General features: G+C 38.0%; 1 protein-coding gene across 1 annotated transcript; it reads left to right on the top strand.

Moving 5' to 3' along the window:
- The first annotated feature begins 4,450 nt into the window (after positions 1-4,450).
- Positions 4,451-5,443, top strand: LOC128511990 (trace amine-associated receptor 6-like). The gene is given in 1 exon segment (XM_053485064.1): positions 4,451-5,443. A coding segment is annotated over 1 exon segment (993 nt).
- The last annotated feature ends 10,866 nt before the right edge of the window (positions 5,444-16,309 follow it).

Raw genomic sequence — 16,309 nt, 5'->3', positions numbered from 1 at the left:
ATTTTTTACCCTCGTTATCCTAATGTATCTTATTCCTTATTTTCTATGATGGCGCCGGTTAGGTGGCTGCCGTCGCGACTCTGTGGTCGCAAAAATCATTTCGCTGCATATTGTACTCTGTATGATTGTGCATGTGACAAATAAACTTCAACTTACTTACTTACTTACTATGGTGCAGGAGTAGAAATTCCTGAGCACCTTGGAGGGCAGTCTAAAGTCTCTCAAGCGTCTGAGGTGGTAGAGACGCTGCCGGGTCTTTTTCACCACGGTGTTGATGTGACAGGACCATGACAGGTCCTGCGTGATGTGAACACCTAGGTATCGGAAGCTGTCCTCTCTCTTCACTGGGCTGCTGTTGATGACTGGGGTCTGGTAGTTCCTCTCCTGCTTTGTACAAAAGTCCACAATTAGCTCCTTTGTCTTGCTGACGTTCAGGAGGAGATTGTTCCTCTGGCACCATTTCTCCAGATTTCTAATCTCCTCTAGGTAGGCCGACTCATCATTGTTCGTGATCAGGCCCACCACGACAGTGTCGTCAGCAAACTTGATGACGGCGGTGGAGTTGGTAGTGGCCACGCAGTCAAATGTGTAGAAAGAGTACAGCAGGGGGCTCAGAACACAGCCCTGGGGGGCGCCAGTGCTGAGAGTAAGGGAGGTTGAGACATGACCGCCCATACTTACTGCCTGTGGTCTGCCAGTTATAAAGTTGGAGATCCACTGACACATAGATGAGCTGAGGCCCAGGTGCTCCAGCTTGGTGGTGAGTGTGGATGGGATTATGGTATTAAATGCAGAGCTGTAGTCAATGAAGAGCATTTTCACGTAATTCTCCCTCCGAGTGTCCAGGTGAGTGAGAGATGTATGAAGGAGATGTGAGATTGCATCGTCCGTGGAACGGTTTGGACGGTATGCAAACTGTAGTGGGTCGAGTGTGTCCGGTAGTAAAGAAATGATGAAGTCTCTGACCAGGCGTTTAAACCACTTCATCACTACTGAGGTGAGAGCTACAGGGCGATAATCGTTGAGGGAAGCAGGATGAGGTTTCTTTGGGACAGGAACAATGATGGACTCTTTGAAGCACGTGGGGATCACCGACTGAGATAAAGAGATGTTGAATATCTCAGTGAACACAGGTGCTAGCTGGTCTGCGCAGGCTCTGAGGATAAGGCCTGAGATGCCGTCTAGTCCTGCTGCCTTCCTGGTGTTAACTCTCTTGAAGGCTCTCCTCACGTCGTGCTCGGTGATGAACCCGTTTCCGATGCTGGTAGTGTCTTCCTGTCTGCAGCCGTTAGCGCCGCTAGCATTAGCATCGCTAGCGTCTTTAGCGGCAGCCTCGAAGCGAGCATAGAAAGTGTTCAGCTCATCTGCCAGAGTCGCGTCCGCGTTCGTCATACCGGATCTTGGTGCTTTATAGTCCATTATAGTCCTTAATCCCTGCCACAAGTCGAGTGCGTCCTCTAATGCGGCCACCGATTGGTCTGTCCAGCGCGCGACCTCCCTCTGAGCCGGAACTTCCTGTTTCAGCCTTTGTTTGTATTTTGGCATAAGGGAAGATGGCGGCGTGGTCGGATTTACCAAATGGTAGACGAGATTGTGCCTTGTATAAGTATAACAGTGGTCCAGTGTCCTTTCACCCTGGTGGGGCAGGTGATGTGCTAAAAAAAGTTCGGTGCTGCGCGTTTGAGGTTGGCACTATTAAAGTCCCATGCCACAATAAGCGCACAGTCCCGGTGTTGTGTCTGGTGCTGTGTGGGTGCCTCATGCAGCTCGCATAAGGCAGTCCGCTTGTGGTGGGATATAAGCGGCGCTGATTATAACCGATGTGAACTTCCGAGGTAGATAAAAAGGACGACACATGATGGACAGTAGTTCCAGATTTGGTGTGCAGGAGCATGCAAGTGAACTGCTGTTCACCATTAAGCACACGCCGCCTCCCCTTGACTTCTCCGAGTCCCGTGTCCTGTCTATGCAGTGAACCGAGAAGAACTCGGCCAGCTGGATGGCATGGTCCGGCACCGCTGGGTTCAGCCATGTCTCGGTAAAGCAGAGGAGATTGCAGTCCAGAATGTCTCTCTGGAACTTTATCCTGGCCCTGAGGTCATCGAGCTTGTTCTCCAGTGACTGGACGTTGGCAAGCAGGATGCTAGGCAGAGGTGTGCGGTGTGCACGGGCTCTCAGCCTGTTCCTGACGCCGGCTTGTTTCCCCCGAGGCCGCCGCTTCGCTTCGCATCCTTTGTTCTCTCTCAGGATCTCATTCGGCCAGCTCGGATCCGGAGTTCAAAACGTCGAATTGTGAGTACATTGTATACCAATAGAAACAAGAGTGTCTCTATCATACCTAATGCACTTAATGGTGATGAATTAGCCGGTTTAAAGTTACTGAAAGATAAAAACAAAGTAAAATAGGTTTTACCGGCGCCATCTTAAAGGATGGAATTCCTGTACATTATGTTCATATCTACCTGTAGATATCTACTTGTAAATTCCTGACTATAGAGAATGGCACCCTGTACATTATTCTCATATATACTTGTAAATTCCTGTCTACAGTTAATAACAACTTGTATATATTGACCACCCACTGTAAATTTATAATTATAGTTACCTGCAATATGTAAACTATGCTTACATAATATCCTGCACATTACAGTATGTTCATATCCATTTGCAAATTTCTGACTACAGTTAATAACAACCTGTATATACGGCTCATCCACAGTAAATTTATAAGTATAGTTACCAGCAATCTGTATAATATCCTTCCGTAATAGTTACCCATAGCTTCTCCCTGCACATTTACCTCTTAAGTGTACTTAGAACTTATACCTTTATCCTGCACTTTCTGCTAATTGCACTTCTGGTTAGACCTAAACTGCATTTCGTTGCCTTGTACTTGCACATGTGTAATGACAATAAAGTTGAATCAAATCTAATCTAATCTAAAATTATGCATACATTATACATTTCTGTGTTACTTTACAGTATTTTGTCTGTAAAATGTGAGACACACTACACACACTGTTCTACACACTGGTTTAATGATTAAATGGATTGCTGAATGTCTTTGTGTGCAGTCCTAAGGAAAGAGTTTTATGTTTTTAAAATGTTTAATTGTATTTAAATGTACTTAAGTTCAAATAAAACACCCTTTTTTGCATGAACGCATAGTTACACTACCGTTTAACAGTTTGGGGTCACTTTCTAACTCCATGATTTTTCCTGATTTTTATTTCTTTCTACATTGTAAAGGAATGCTGAAGGCATTCAAAAAATGCATTAATCTCCTTTGAACAGTTAATGGTGAGATGTTTCTGCTACTTCTGCTCTGTAAAGACTTCATAACGCCTCTAATCTGAGGTGCTGTTAATTAGTCATTTTTCAGGCTGATAACTCTAAATTAACTTCTCGTCTGTGGCAGAGGTAGGTTTCGGTCCCGCCCTCCTTTGATGGCCTTCATGAGAGCCAGTTTCATGGTGCTTGACGGATTTTGCAAATGCACTTGACAATACTGTTCTTGCAAGAACTATTACAGAAAGGCTGACCTCTGTGTCTTAAAATAACAACTAACTCTTGTTTTTGTTGTTGTTACGTAATTACCTAATTCCATATATTTATTTTATAGTTTTAAAATCCCCAGTATTGTTGTAGAATGTAAAGAAAATTTAATTGAATTGAATTGTAGAAAATGAATCACAAAAACAACGAAATGTGTGACCCCAAACTTTTGAACGGTAGTGTATGCTACAACAACTTTGAGCTAAGCACCAATTCCAATAAATAAAAATACTAATATATGCTAAACAGTGGGATAAAAAGACATCACAGAATACAGTTTTGGAACTGTTTTTCAACAGTTTTGGAAAGACCCTATATCAGGTGTCCTCATAGGTTTGACTATATAATGTATTATTTGGATTGGACAGTGATTCAATTATCAATTTTATTACATTTTAGATCACTGGGAACGGCCCTGTCCTGGCATTTGGCAGAATTCATGCACAGCCTTTTTTTCCAGGAAGTCTGTTTTGCCAGGTTCTTTAATGTTAACACTTTCCTTCCAGTGGCTTTATTCTGGTGGACATCTCTGAACATCATTTGAACATCAGTTGAAATGCTACTCTGTTTCTCTAAATTCTGGTTTAGATATGCTTGATTTTAATGTAATAAAAAAATCAATTAATTATATATCATAAAATAAAAACAAATAAATGAAAAGCAGATGGTAAAATTACATTCAAGCCCTCTGCTTCAACAGTCTATGATAATAGATCTCTAAAACTGTCAATCAGATGTGAAGGTGTGGTCAAATTATGCATTATAAAAATATTAGCGCTGGCTTGAGTTATCAGGTACTGGATAATTGGTTTGCAATGTTACTGGTTTTCCAAGGAACAGCCCAAATTAGATTGTTATTTTTAAATATTTCTAAGACTTTTAAAACGCTGTATACATGAACCTGTTGGAGTTTAATCAGTCTGATCGCTGTGAGCATTTCTCCTGTCCAGAAAGATCTGTATCTCCTGCAGTTTATATCTTACTGTATGTGTGTTCAATTGCTGTGGTTCTGCTAACATTGTGTGGAAATCTGCTGGTCATCATCTCTGTTTTTCACTTCAAGCAGCTTCACACACCGACTAACATGCTTGTGCTCTCTCTGGCTGTGTCAGATTTCCTCATAGGTGGTTTAATAATGCTTCCAGAGTTAATCTGGATGATTGAGTCATGATGGATGTTTGGAAGAATTTTCTGCATTAGTTTTTGCTTAATTAGTGTATTTATTATGATCTTCTCTATTTATAATATTGCTTTGATTTCTGTAGATCGTTTTTTGGCTGTCTCAAATCCATTTCTTTACACAAACAAAATCTCTGTAAGGTTAATGTGCTTTGTGGTTTATTCTAACTGGTGTGTGTGTGTAGCATATAGCATAACATTTTATTATTTGAATGAAAGCTCCATGAGTAGTATAATGTGTTCTGGAGAGTGTTTTCTCTTTCTGAGTCAAGAATGGCCTGTAATTGATCTTGTATTTACATTTATATTTCCACTTTCAGTGATAATCATATTGTATACTCGAGTTTTTGTGATTGCTAAGAAACATGCTACTGCTATCAGAGAGCTTAATAATCACACACGACCTAAAACACAGAAAATCACCTCACACTCAATGAAATCTGAGAGAAAAGCAGCCAAAGTCCTCAGCATTTTAGTGTCTGTGTTTTTGCTGTGTTTACTTCCATATTTCATTTGCAGTTTGTTAGCTGATGTTATTATACTACAAGCAGAAACTTATCTAAAACTTGCGATGTTGGTTTGTTTCAATTCCACCATTAATCCATTTATTTATGCTCTGTTTTACCCGTGGTTTAGAAAATGCATTAAAATCATTTTATATTTTCAAATATTACAAACAGATTCAGCATTAATTAATGTTCTTTCATGAAAATATCATTTTCACTTCTTCTGATGGTGTGCCCAAACACTACCTTATATTTATTTATTTAAAATATCTGTCACAATTCTTTTGCACCATTTATATATGCATTATTATGTATTATATGATATAATGGCAAAATAGATGTATTCTTTATATATATGGCTGATTTGTTACAGATGCTAAAAATTTGATTTTAATAAGTTAATTAATTTAATAAACAGTAGAATTAGTATTATAAAAAAAAATATATCAAAAATAGTTTGCTACAGTTTTTGGTGTTGTGTTTTTTAACTATAATAAACTATTAGACAGCAGAAAACTATTTTTTTCTTAACAATCAAAATAATGCTGTTGACACTTTACAAAATTATGAAAATTATGGGTAAACAATATTTTTACTATTTTATTTTTTCCAATTTTCTTTTTTTAACTAAATAATGTTGGGAGGCAAAAAGGTCTACAGTGTTGAGTAGATACAGACTTTTACTTCCACAGTCAGTGATCTCAGAGTACGAAGCAGGCAGGACATTTTACTTTTAAAGTGTAAATATGGATGTAAAGTGAATGACTCACTCTGCTTTTCTGCCTTAGTAGTGTAATTTGTCACTCATCTTGTCTTCTATACAACTTTATCCTGTATTCAGGGTTTCAGGGACCTGGAGCCTATCCCAGAAGGCTGAGGGCACTTGGCAGGGTGCACCATGAACAGGATGCAAATACATCTCGGGGTACACCTACATACACACGCTCACACACCCTTTCACACACTACATGCAATTTGAAACAAATTAGCCTAACCTGCATATCTTTGGACTGTGGGTGGAAACCGGTGTACCCGGAGGAAACCCACTAAGCATGAGGAAAACATCCAAACTCCATGCACACTGAGACAGTAATAGAGTCTGGTCAGGAATCGAACTCAGACACTGGAGGTGCAAGACAGTGCTAACCACTACACCACCGTGCCGCTCTTTGATGAGTCAGCAAATTGAAAATTATAGAAGTACTTGGTAATGATCAAACATGTGATCTTCTAGAAAAGCCTCAGATTTCAGGGTCATTTACATCAAATATTTAAAAGGCACAAAATCAACAGTATAAAAATGATAGTTCTTAGCACTAAAAATGACCCCAAATGAAACTTTCACTTTCACAGTCAATGATCTCAGAGTACAAAGCAGGCAGGGCATTTTATCCACAAGCCACTAGTTATCAAATACCAGTTCAACTGCCTTAAACTACTTGCATAATTTATAAAACGTATTGCTTTACCAAGTATGAGGTGTGGAGCTTGTTGACCAATCTAAACTTCCAACCCAATGCAACCATTTGACACACAGAATTCTATAAAGTAACACATAACACATAATGAGCGCATCATCAAATATAGATTAATTCTACAGTACATACTATTAATTCTACTTACACACAAACCAACACTGCACTAACTCACACCAACCATGCAAAAATACTCATCAACACTAGACTAACACATAGAGCATTGCAGTAACACATTTCAACACTACTCTAACCCACAACAACATTAACACACAACATCAACACAACACTAATTTAGACACTAATGCAGACCTGTACTAGAGTGACCCAATAATTCTACATGAACAAAATACAGTATACCATGTACAGTAAAAGCAACTCATAACTGTAAAAAAATATATATTTTAAAATGCATTTTCATTTCAATGAAAATTCCTGTGACCTGGTTAATGTCAGAAAGGAGTCCATCAGGAAGACAGAAGGGAGAGAATCCAAAATTGGGTATTAAATATGAAACATATATGCTAGGATCAAAAGCCAAGGTACTAAATGTCAAAGCATAGCCTCAAAATTCAAAAAGGAGTTGAAAGGGGAGTTATGGCAATTATGGTGACAAAGTCTCTGTGGGTTACATGAGGCAACACTGGAATTGTGGCATGCCAGGATGGGTACTGTACCAATGAGTCTGAAAAAGAGTTTACAGAAGTAATCCAAGAGCTGGGAGCTTAAATTGGACACAATGTGATCTGAAGACTATGGATCCTGAAGGAGTTCTGCAGTTTCTTTGGTTGATGGCAGTTTGGTCATTAGAATGAAATGAGTAGTCTCAGAGAACAGGTCTACCATTGTGAAAACACAAGCCTTCAGATAACGAAACACTAGAGAGAGAAAAAGAGAGAGAGAGTTTTTTTTTTTTTAGGTTTTAAACTCACTTTATTATAACAAATTAAGGAATTTACTGTTTTACAATTTTATATACAAATATATATATACATATACACATTTACATACACACATACTAACACATACACATGCGCATACACATACTGTATACACACACACACTTATACATACACACAATTACGTGTACATACATACTTACATACACATACACACACACATACAAAGTATTAACATATGTACATTCGTTTTTTTTTTTTTTTTTTTTATTAAGGAAAAAACCCCGTGACCCTCCACCCCACCAACAAATCCAACTCTTTTAAAGTTTTGTGTCGCACTGTTATGTTTTTATAGTCTGGTTTATTTACGTGTAATTTGTCCTGTTTGCTGATGTGAGATTTTTTTTAGAATTTTTTTGTCTCCCGGGAATAGTTTATTGACCACTTGTCTTTTTTCTTTTTCGGTTAACTGTAAGAATTGGTTTATTTGTTCCTCTGTGTCTCCTTGCGGTTCTCTGTGTGTGTGTGAGGTGCTGCATCCTGCTTCTTCTGTGTCCTGTGTTCTTGTGTTCAATGTTTGGCTGCGGGTTTTCTGTTTGCTGATGTGTTCAGTGATGGTCGTCTTGTCTCTTTTTTTTCCTGGGTTTTATTGAGGTTTTTTCTTTAGGTGTCGGTGTGCAGGTCTGGGGTTCCTGTGCCTCTCCGGTGCTGGTGTTGGGGGCGGGGTCAGTGTTGGGGGTGTGGTCAGCGCTAACTACTGTACACGCGTCGGGATGTTTACTCTCGCTGTGTATAGTAGTGGCCGTGTTCGGGTCAGTGCCAGTTGCGGTGTATGTCTCTGTGCTGGCAGTGTGTGTGTGACTGACCTCCGTGAGTGCAGACTCGGACTCCTCTGTGTTTTCCGGCTGACTGTCCCCGCGCTGCTGTATTAGTATTTAGTATTAGAAATACTAAAAGTATATTAACCCCTGCCCGCCAAGTTTTGTTTAAAGAAAAAGAGAAAAAAAAATCAGTGACAATAAGCAAAAATATATTAGCAGATCATACTTAATATTGCACCTCCTACCACTGTAACTATCACGAATTTGTATTTGTAATTACTGAACTTATACTAAACACCAGAAACCACCTTAGCAGCTAAAAAGCTTCACACATCCACCAACTTGGCGTCCCATGATGTCACGAGCACACAGCTTGACCTCGGCAATTGGCGGCGGCTGATCAGTGCATCTGGGTCACGGCACCAGTTTTATGTAGCGGCTTTAAAATGGTAGCTGATGTCAGCGATGAAAACTAGGCACACTGATTTCTGATTCTGCAGTTTTTAAAAAAAAAATAAACCAGCAAAGGGCACAATCAGTACACGCACGCGGCAATACGCTCACATCTCAGGTGTCCTGTAGCAAGCCAGACAACATGCTAATAAGGCTAAAACTCGGTCACAATAAACATCGCTAAAATCCCTTTTTTCCCTTTTTTTTGCAACCAAAAGCAATAATAAACCCTTAGACACATCAGCAGCAACATGCATATAGTTTACATGAAATTTAGGACAAAATACACGACTTAAAACTAAACAGCTTGCACGAGTGGAAGAGATAATTAGTATACGTCTTACCTGCAACAGCGCCTTCCAGCTTTTGCAGGGGATTTGCTATTACACCACATGTGCACATAGCTAGGAACTATTGTACAGGGATAGGTAACACTCATCTTTAATTAAAATGAGCATTCAAAGCAAACATTTCCATAGCAAAACAAGATGTTTTGAGAATGTTTTTCAATTCAATTTTATTTAGATAGCGCTTTTAACAATGGAATATTACAGAATGTGCAAGTTAACGCCATGTACCAATCACTAACCATTAAAAGGTGGGATTTAAATTAAAATGCATAAAAGTGTGATTAAAGTACCCGAAATAACACAGAATTTTGACCCAGCATAAATAAGCCAATGATGTGTTTACAAAAACCTACTAGTACTACTACTACTAATGAATGGACAAAGCGCAGTCAAAGCCCGGGGAATCTGTGTGCTGTCGCGTTGTATTCAGCGAGTAGCACATATTTTTCTGTTTGTTGCATGTCATGTTTGTAGTTTTATGGATAAATCTGCTTATATCTGTGCATGTGTTTATCAGCCTTTTGATCAAAAAGCCTCATGCGCAACTCACTTTCACTTTTCAAAAGGCAGTGTTTATTGTTTAGTGTATATTTAAAGCACATAAACACAATAAAACAATGTTTTAGGTTAACATATACAATTTTGTATTTTTCATTGTACTTTGTCTTTTTGCACGCGCGCGGGTGCGTAATAATAAGAATAATAACAATAATAATAAATTCGGAGCACTACTACTCATAATAATAATACTGAACGGAATAAAGAAGTATTATCATTGAAGGAGAGAAGAAAATGTAGAATAAATACATATCAGTATTTACAGTTTGAGCTCGACACATTTATGAGCTTCAGATTAAAACACGACTGCCCCCTACAAGTAATGAAGGTAATGATTTAATGAACGCAGGATTCCTTTTCTTATGCGTTCCTAATGGCCAGATCTGTATATGAGTGTCACAGCAAAGGGTCTGAATACTTAGGCCCATGTGATTATTTCAGTTTTTCTTTTTTAATAAATCTGCAAAAATGTTAACAATTCTGTGTTTTTCTTTCAATATGGGGTGTACATTAATGAGGAAAAAATTAACTTAAATGATTTTAGCAAATGCTGCAGTATAACAAAGAGTGACAAATTTAAGGGGGTCTGAATACTTTCCGTACCCATTGTATATGTAATTTTTCCCTACTTGCAAACTTTAAATGATTGTCTTTGGAAATTAGATGACTGTCGCGGAAAAGGATAACACTAGTCATCTGTTGCTGACTTGGCTACAGGCATAGGAAGGGGTCCTTTGTCCTTTGTCTGAATCCAGTGTCTCACGGCTCTGTGTCATCGATGAGATAGGGAGTCAGGAAAGTACATTCACTTATCTATAAGTATAGACATATATAAGGTCCCACTATTAAAAGTAAATGTTAGAGCACAAACTAAGCCATGAAGTCCAACGAACTGTCTATAGGCCTCTTAAACAGGATTGTACTATGGCACAGATTGGAAAAAGGGTACAGATATATATATATTTTTTGCAGCATTAAAGGTACAGATAAGCACAGTAGCCTTCATCATCCAAAAATAGAAAAAGTTTAGAACCACCTGGACTTCTCCTGGAGCATGCTGCCTGGCCAAAATGAGCAATCAGGGGAGAAGGGCCTTAGTCAGGGAGGTGACCCAGAACCCAGCGGTCACTCCCAGCTTCAGTGTTTCTCTGTGGAGAGAGGAGAACATTCCAGGAGAACACTCATTTTTGCAGCACTCCACCAATCATGCCAGCATGATAGAGTGGCCAGACGGAAGCCACTCTTCAGTAAAAGCACATGACAGGTCATTGGAGTTTGCCAAAAGGCACTTCAAGGACTACTAGACCATGATAAACTAGTTTGTTGAAGTAACTTTGGCACCAGTTACAGCCTGCTACAAGATTGCAATTTTTCTTTTTAGTATGCTTCCCCAGATATGTTCCTCGATACAATCGTGTCTTGGAAGTTTATAAACAATTCCTTGGACTGCATGACTGTGGGACCTTGTATAGACTTCCAATCAACTGAATTTACCACAGGTGGACTAGAAACATCAAATATGACCAGTCAAAAGAGGATGGACCTAAGCACAATTCGAGTTACATGGCAAAGGCTGTGAATATGTATGTACATAATCTTTTTAAAATAAATTTAATTTCAAACGAGATGTGTGCGCATTAAACATCTTTTATTTAGTGTTTTTTTTTGTGTGTGTACAGCACTCTTGTATTGTTTAGTATAACACATGTGCTTATGCGTGTAAACCAAAAGAAAGTCTCATTAGAGAGGTTAAAGATCCATTTTCTTTCTCTCTGGGTCAGCATGCCATTATGTGTGTGTGTGTGTGTGCTCTTCCTCTCGCCATCACATCCCCCCCCCCCTCGTGTCTTTACACCCACACCCACACTCTCTGCTCTACACAGAAACACTGCTTTATGGCGATTCTTATATATATATGGCCTTTTATTGTGGGCAGTCTAAGGTACACCTGTGCACTACTCATGATGTCAGATCAGCATCTTGATGTTGGACACCTGTGAAGTGGGATGGATTATCTCATGGGATGGAAGTGCTCACTATCACACATTTAGACTGATTTGTGAACAATGTTTGAGAGAAATTTTAATATTGTGTATCTGGAATGAATTTTAGATCTTTAAGTCCATCTCATGAAAAATCTGAGCAGAAACAAAGGTGTTGTGTTTATATTTTTGTTGAGTGTATATATATACATAAATGTTTTATTTATTTATTTCTCAATACATGAAAAGCACAAATTCCTTTTTTGTATTTTTCAATATATTGTAATATGTCAATACGATATTTTATTCTGTATATTGTAAATATATTTAGATCAAAACACTAAACCATTCAATATATCGACAGTTAAGATATAAAGAAATATTTTTTTTTCCGCAAGGGTGTAGTTGTAAAGTTAAATAAGTGAAAGACTCAACATACAAGCACCATCTGTGACAGAGAATCGCCACCCCACAGTATCTACTATGATGTTACTATGATGTAACAGTATAGGGTCTGTGTATAAAAACTTGTGTGTAAGAGACTGCAGTCAGTAACATGCGATGCAGGGAAGCGCATCAGCTGCTGGTCATGTCAGGGACACTGATGGTATGATAATACCACTCTTTACTTATACAGGGACTGATTATTTAAATCTTGATTGAGTTACTTGACATTTAATTAATTCACTATAATGCTCATTTTAGGAAAAAGAGTAACTTATGGTATGCTGTGATTGTTGTTTAAGTTTTAAATGTATTCACAAAAATACATTGTTTAAAATGAATGATGCTGAGGATAACAAAACAGTTTCCAAATACTGTCAAAATCACCACTAAGCCAAAAAGTGTATAGAGCAGGACTCTGAAAATGAGTGGGTAAGAGAATTTCGCACAGGAACTGTTGAAAAAATCATAATGAAGAGGAATGATGTCCAGTTTTAGAGATTGGCTCAAGTTCATTTCAAAAAACAATTGCTGAGATGTTTTTTTTTTTCCTGTGAATATATAACAAAGATAGTAAGTTCAATTTAGGTAGACTTTAACACAATTTATCAACATTTACAACAGAGGCATTTGGATCAATTAGTCAATAAAGCATTTCTCAAGTAGATTGACCAGAGGCCATGTCCTGTTTATAACTCTTAGGTTGGTGTGTGTAATTTGCTAAAGTATGACAGTTATTATTGCAAGGAGGACAAAAGAAGAAGTGCTAAAGAGTATTTTCAGAGGATGAGTTATTTTAAGAAGAAGGTATTATAATAAACAAAATAAAACAAAGTGAGGACTGCTCCAAAATCCCCAAATTGATGTTACTTTCCATCTAAAGCACTCACAATGCCTCCTATAACTGAGAATATAAATATTTTGACTATATAATTACCACATTGTTAAGAAATTAATATTATATTAATATATAATAATATATAATATATAATATTCATTAATATAACCATAAATAAGTAATACATAAATCCATAAAGTTCCAAATATTTGTTTTAATAGTAGCATACTGTAACACACCTTATTCAGTACCATCTAGACAAAGCTAACCAAAGAGAAAAACATCTACATTTATACCCTGTCCTGGCCTATAGCAGGGTATAATATTAATTCCTGGTGGAGAATGATAGTGAAATAAACTAGCCAAAAGGGAATAAACTTATTTTTTTCCTTTTAATAATCAATATATTTTAACATATAACAATACTCTAGTTCTTGGCATAAGATTTTATAGAAATATTTTAGTATAGCTATTTTTTTCAGCTATATAATCATTGCAAACAATGTAAACGGCAAATCATTTTTAGTGATTGAGTCACTAAGGTACTAAACTACACTTTCCATCGGCGACTGCTATTCACATTTTCAAATAATCTGCATTTGTGTTTGTCCCTTATTTCTGCATGTTTTTAATTTCAGGTATTCTCTACCACTGTGTCTTGCTTCTATTGTATTAAATTGATGCTTATCCCATGTAGCTTGTGTTACAGAGTGTGGTTTACAGTCATACTCTTTATGCCACAGTTCATTGTCAGTTCAAAGTGTATGTATGTTGTCACATTGTGTACATGTTCCCAAATCTTTTTGCTCCTTGCTCCCTCTAAAAAGATCCTTGCAAAGGCAGCATCCGTTTGTGCAGGTGTATGAAGGGTCATGGCCACTAGATTGGGCACTGCTGGTAAGAGATAAATAAATGGATCTTGGTCTCTCACCTCATTTTAAAAGTAAGGCAAGGAGCTTCATCCAGGGTCCAGAGTCTAAAATAACACTGGCAAGAGTTTAAAGGTCAGAGTTTAAACTTAAAAAGACTGTGTAGGATGCTGCAGTACCTTTATCTGTACAGAGAATCAGCTTTCCTGATCCAGACACCGACAAGTAAAAAGACTGCTGTGTTTGCTGTTGAGGTGGGGTAAGGCGTCCATATATTAGAAGTTACAAGGCCTCACGGCCCGAGTGTCACAGCATGAGGAGAACTGCCTTAAAAAGCTAGTAGGAGCCGCTGCCCAGAAGAAAACACTTTGGCGCTTTAAAGTCATCAACCTGGACTAATCTGCACATGTCAGCCGCATGTGAGCAGGAAGATACATTGCGGCAGGGGACTTCAAAAGTGAGCATGCAATGCTGTAGACGCACCAGCCTTAGCATGTTATGCTGTCAGTATACTGTACCAGCATGAGCATGCTATGCTTTCATCACAATAGCCTGATCACACAATACCGCCACTCTACCTATTTAAGCTAACTTCATCTGAGTGCCACATTTTCACCTCTTTAAGCCAGTCATAAAACCATTTTATCTGTTTCAAAGGCAGAAACACTGAATGCCGGCATTTGAGTGCCACATTGGAAAAAAGCTGAGAAATAGCCCAAATAAGATGTTGCAGCACTTTTAACTCCTACCAAGTATAAAGCTGGTGCTATCCAGCTCCTGGAAAGGTAAAGAAAATTGTAATTACAGCTAAGGCCCCCATTCTCACCTGGGAAAGCCACATGGTCATGGACATTTCCACCTGATGCCGCACCAATGGATGGCTTAGCGGGGCTGGCTGGGGGCCGACAAGAGCGGATACACTCTGCCACACCTTTGCTGCCAACACTTGCCAGCTGGGTACTTTCTGGACCAGCATGTGCACATCCCCACTACTTTTCTCTTCTTCTTTCCTTTCTCCTATCCTTCCCTTTTCCTTTTATTTTAAATAAAACTACTTTTTTCCTGTAAGTGCCGCCTGAGTTAAATATTTTACAATGTAAGGAGTTTACCTTAATTTTGTGGCATTTTTTTAAATAAACATGTTTGGCACATGCATTCACTTGACCTTTTTCTGACATAAAGCGAGCGTGGAGTGTGGAATCATCTGAATGGTGTTTGCTTTTAATGGTCTGAGACAAGCATTATTCAGCAACCTTCAAGCTAAAAAGGCAAAAAAGACGGAATGGGTGACCAACCCAAATTGAATCTGACTCTTGTGCTAAGAGTTTTATCTATCCAAACTGTTGTCATAAGAATGAGGTTCTGGCTGACAGCAATGCTAAGGGCATTACCCCATATCTCTGTGTAACCGCTGATTGAGGCGTTGAGGTGATGAACTATAGAATTAATAAAAGATGTGGTGTGATACGTTTTGTTATAGTTCTCAGTTCTATGTAGCCCCAGACTCTGTATGCTTTTGAACTCCTATTGTGACTTGGATTTAGAAGTCTACCCATCTGCCAAAATCTTTGCATAACAACCTGTCAATCGTCTATAGAACATTTAACTAAATGTTGGAACCAGTTCAGAAAACTAATCCTCATTTAGTTTTCTAAACTGGTTCCAACCTTTAGCACAGTCAATACAGATCTATAATATTTAGTCTGTTGCTTTTATTATCAATACATTATACTGAATACAAAATTACTAGAAATAAAGACTTTATGTGGAATCTTGCATTTGGGTCATTTTCTGAGACCTATTGCACACATTTGTATTTTTTCCTTCATGTTACATTTTATACTAATTTGTAGATATATGGAGCATATAGCTACAAATTATTACATTTATTAAAAGGTAATTGAAATTAATATATTAATCTCTATATTTAAGATTTGCTCAGAATGTTTTACTTACTCTCCACAAAATTTTTTTTTTTATTATTTAAAGATTATACACATTATGCAAACTCTTCACAAACTCAATCACAAACTCTTAAATTATTTATTTATTTGTTAATTTATTGTATTTATTGTATTTATTTATTTATTCATTCATAGATACATGTAAGGAAATCTAATGCACATAGATTTTTGACTTGTGTAAAATTTACATATGGTATAATATGTACATTATATTTAGACTGTACATGAGGAAAGTAGAATAAAAAGTATTATGAGAATGTTTTTGGTCTTTTGCTGCTCCCATCAAGGGGTTGCCACAGTGGACCAACAGATCTGCACACAACTTGGCACAAGTTTTATGACAGATGCCCTTTCTGATGCAGCCTTTACATTTGGTCTGGGCTAGGAGTTACCACTGCAGTAGGGTTTAGGCTTTG

This window comes from Clarias gariepinus, chromosome 2 (assembly GCF_024256425.1).
Source record: "Clarias gariepinus isolate MV-2021 ecotype Netherlands chromosome 2, CGAR_prim_01v2, whole genome shotgun sequence".
NCBI lineage: Eukaryota > Metazoa > Chordata > Actinopteri > Siluriformes > Clariidae > Clarias > Clarias gariepinus.
This window is presented reverse-complemented; position numbering and strand designations above follow the sequence as displayed.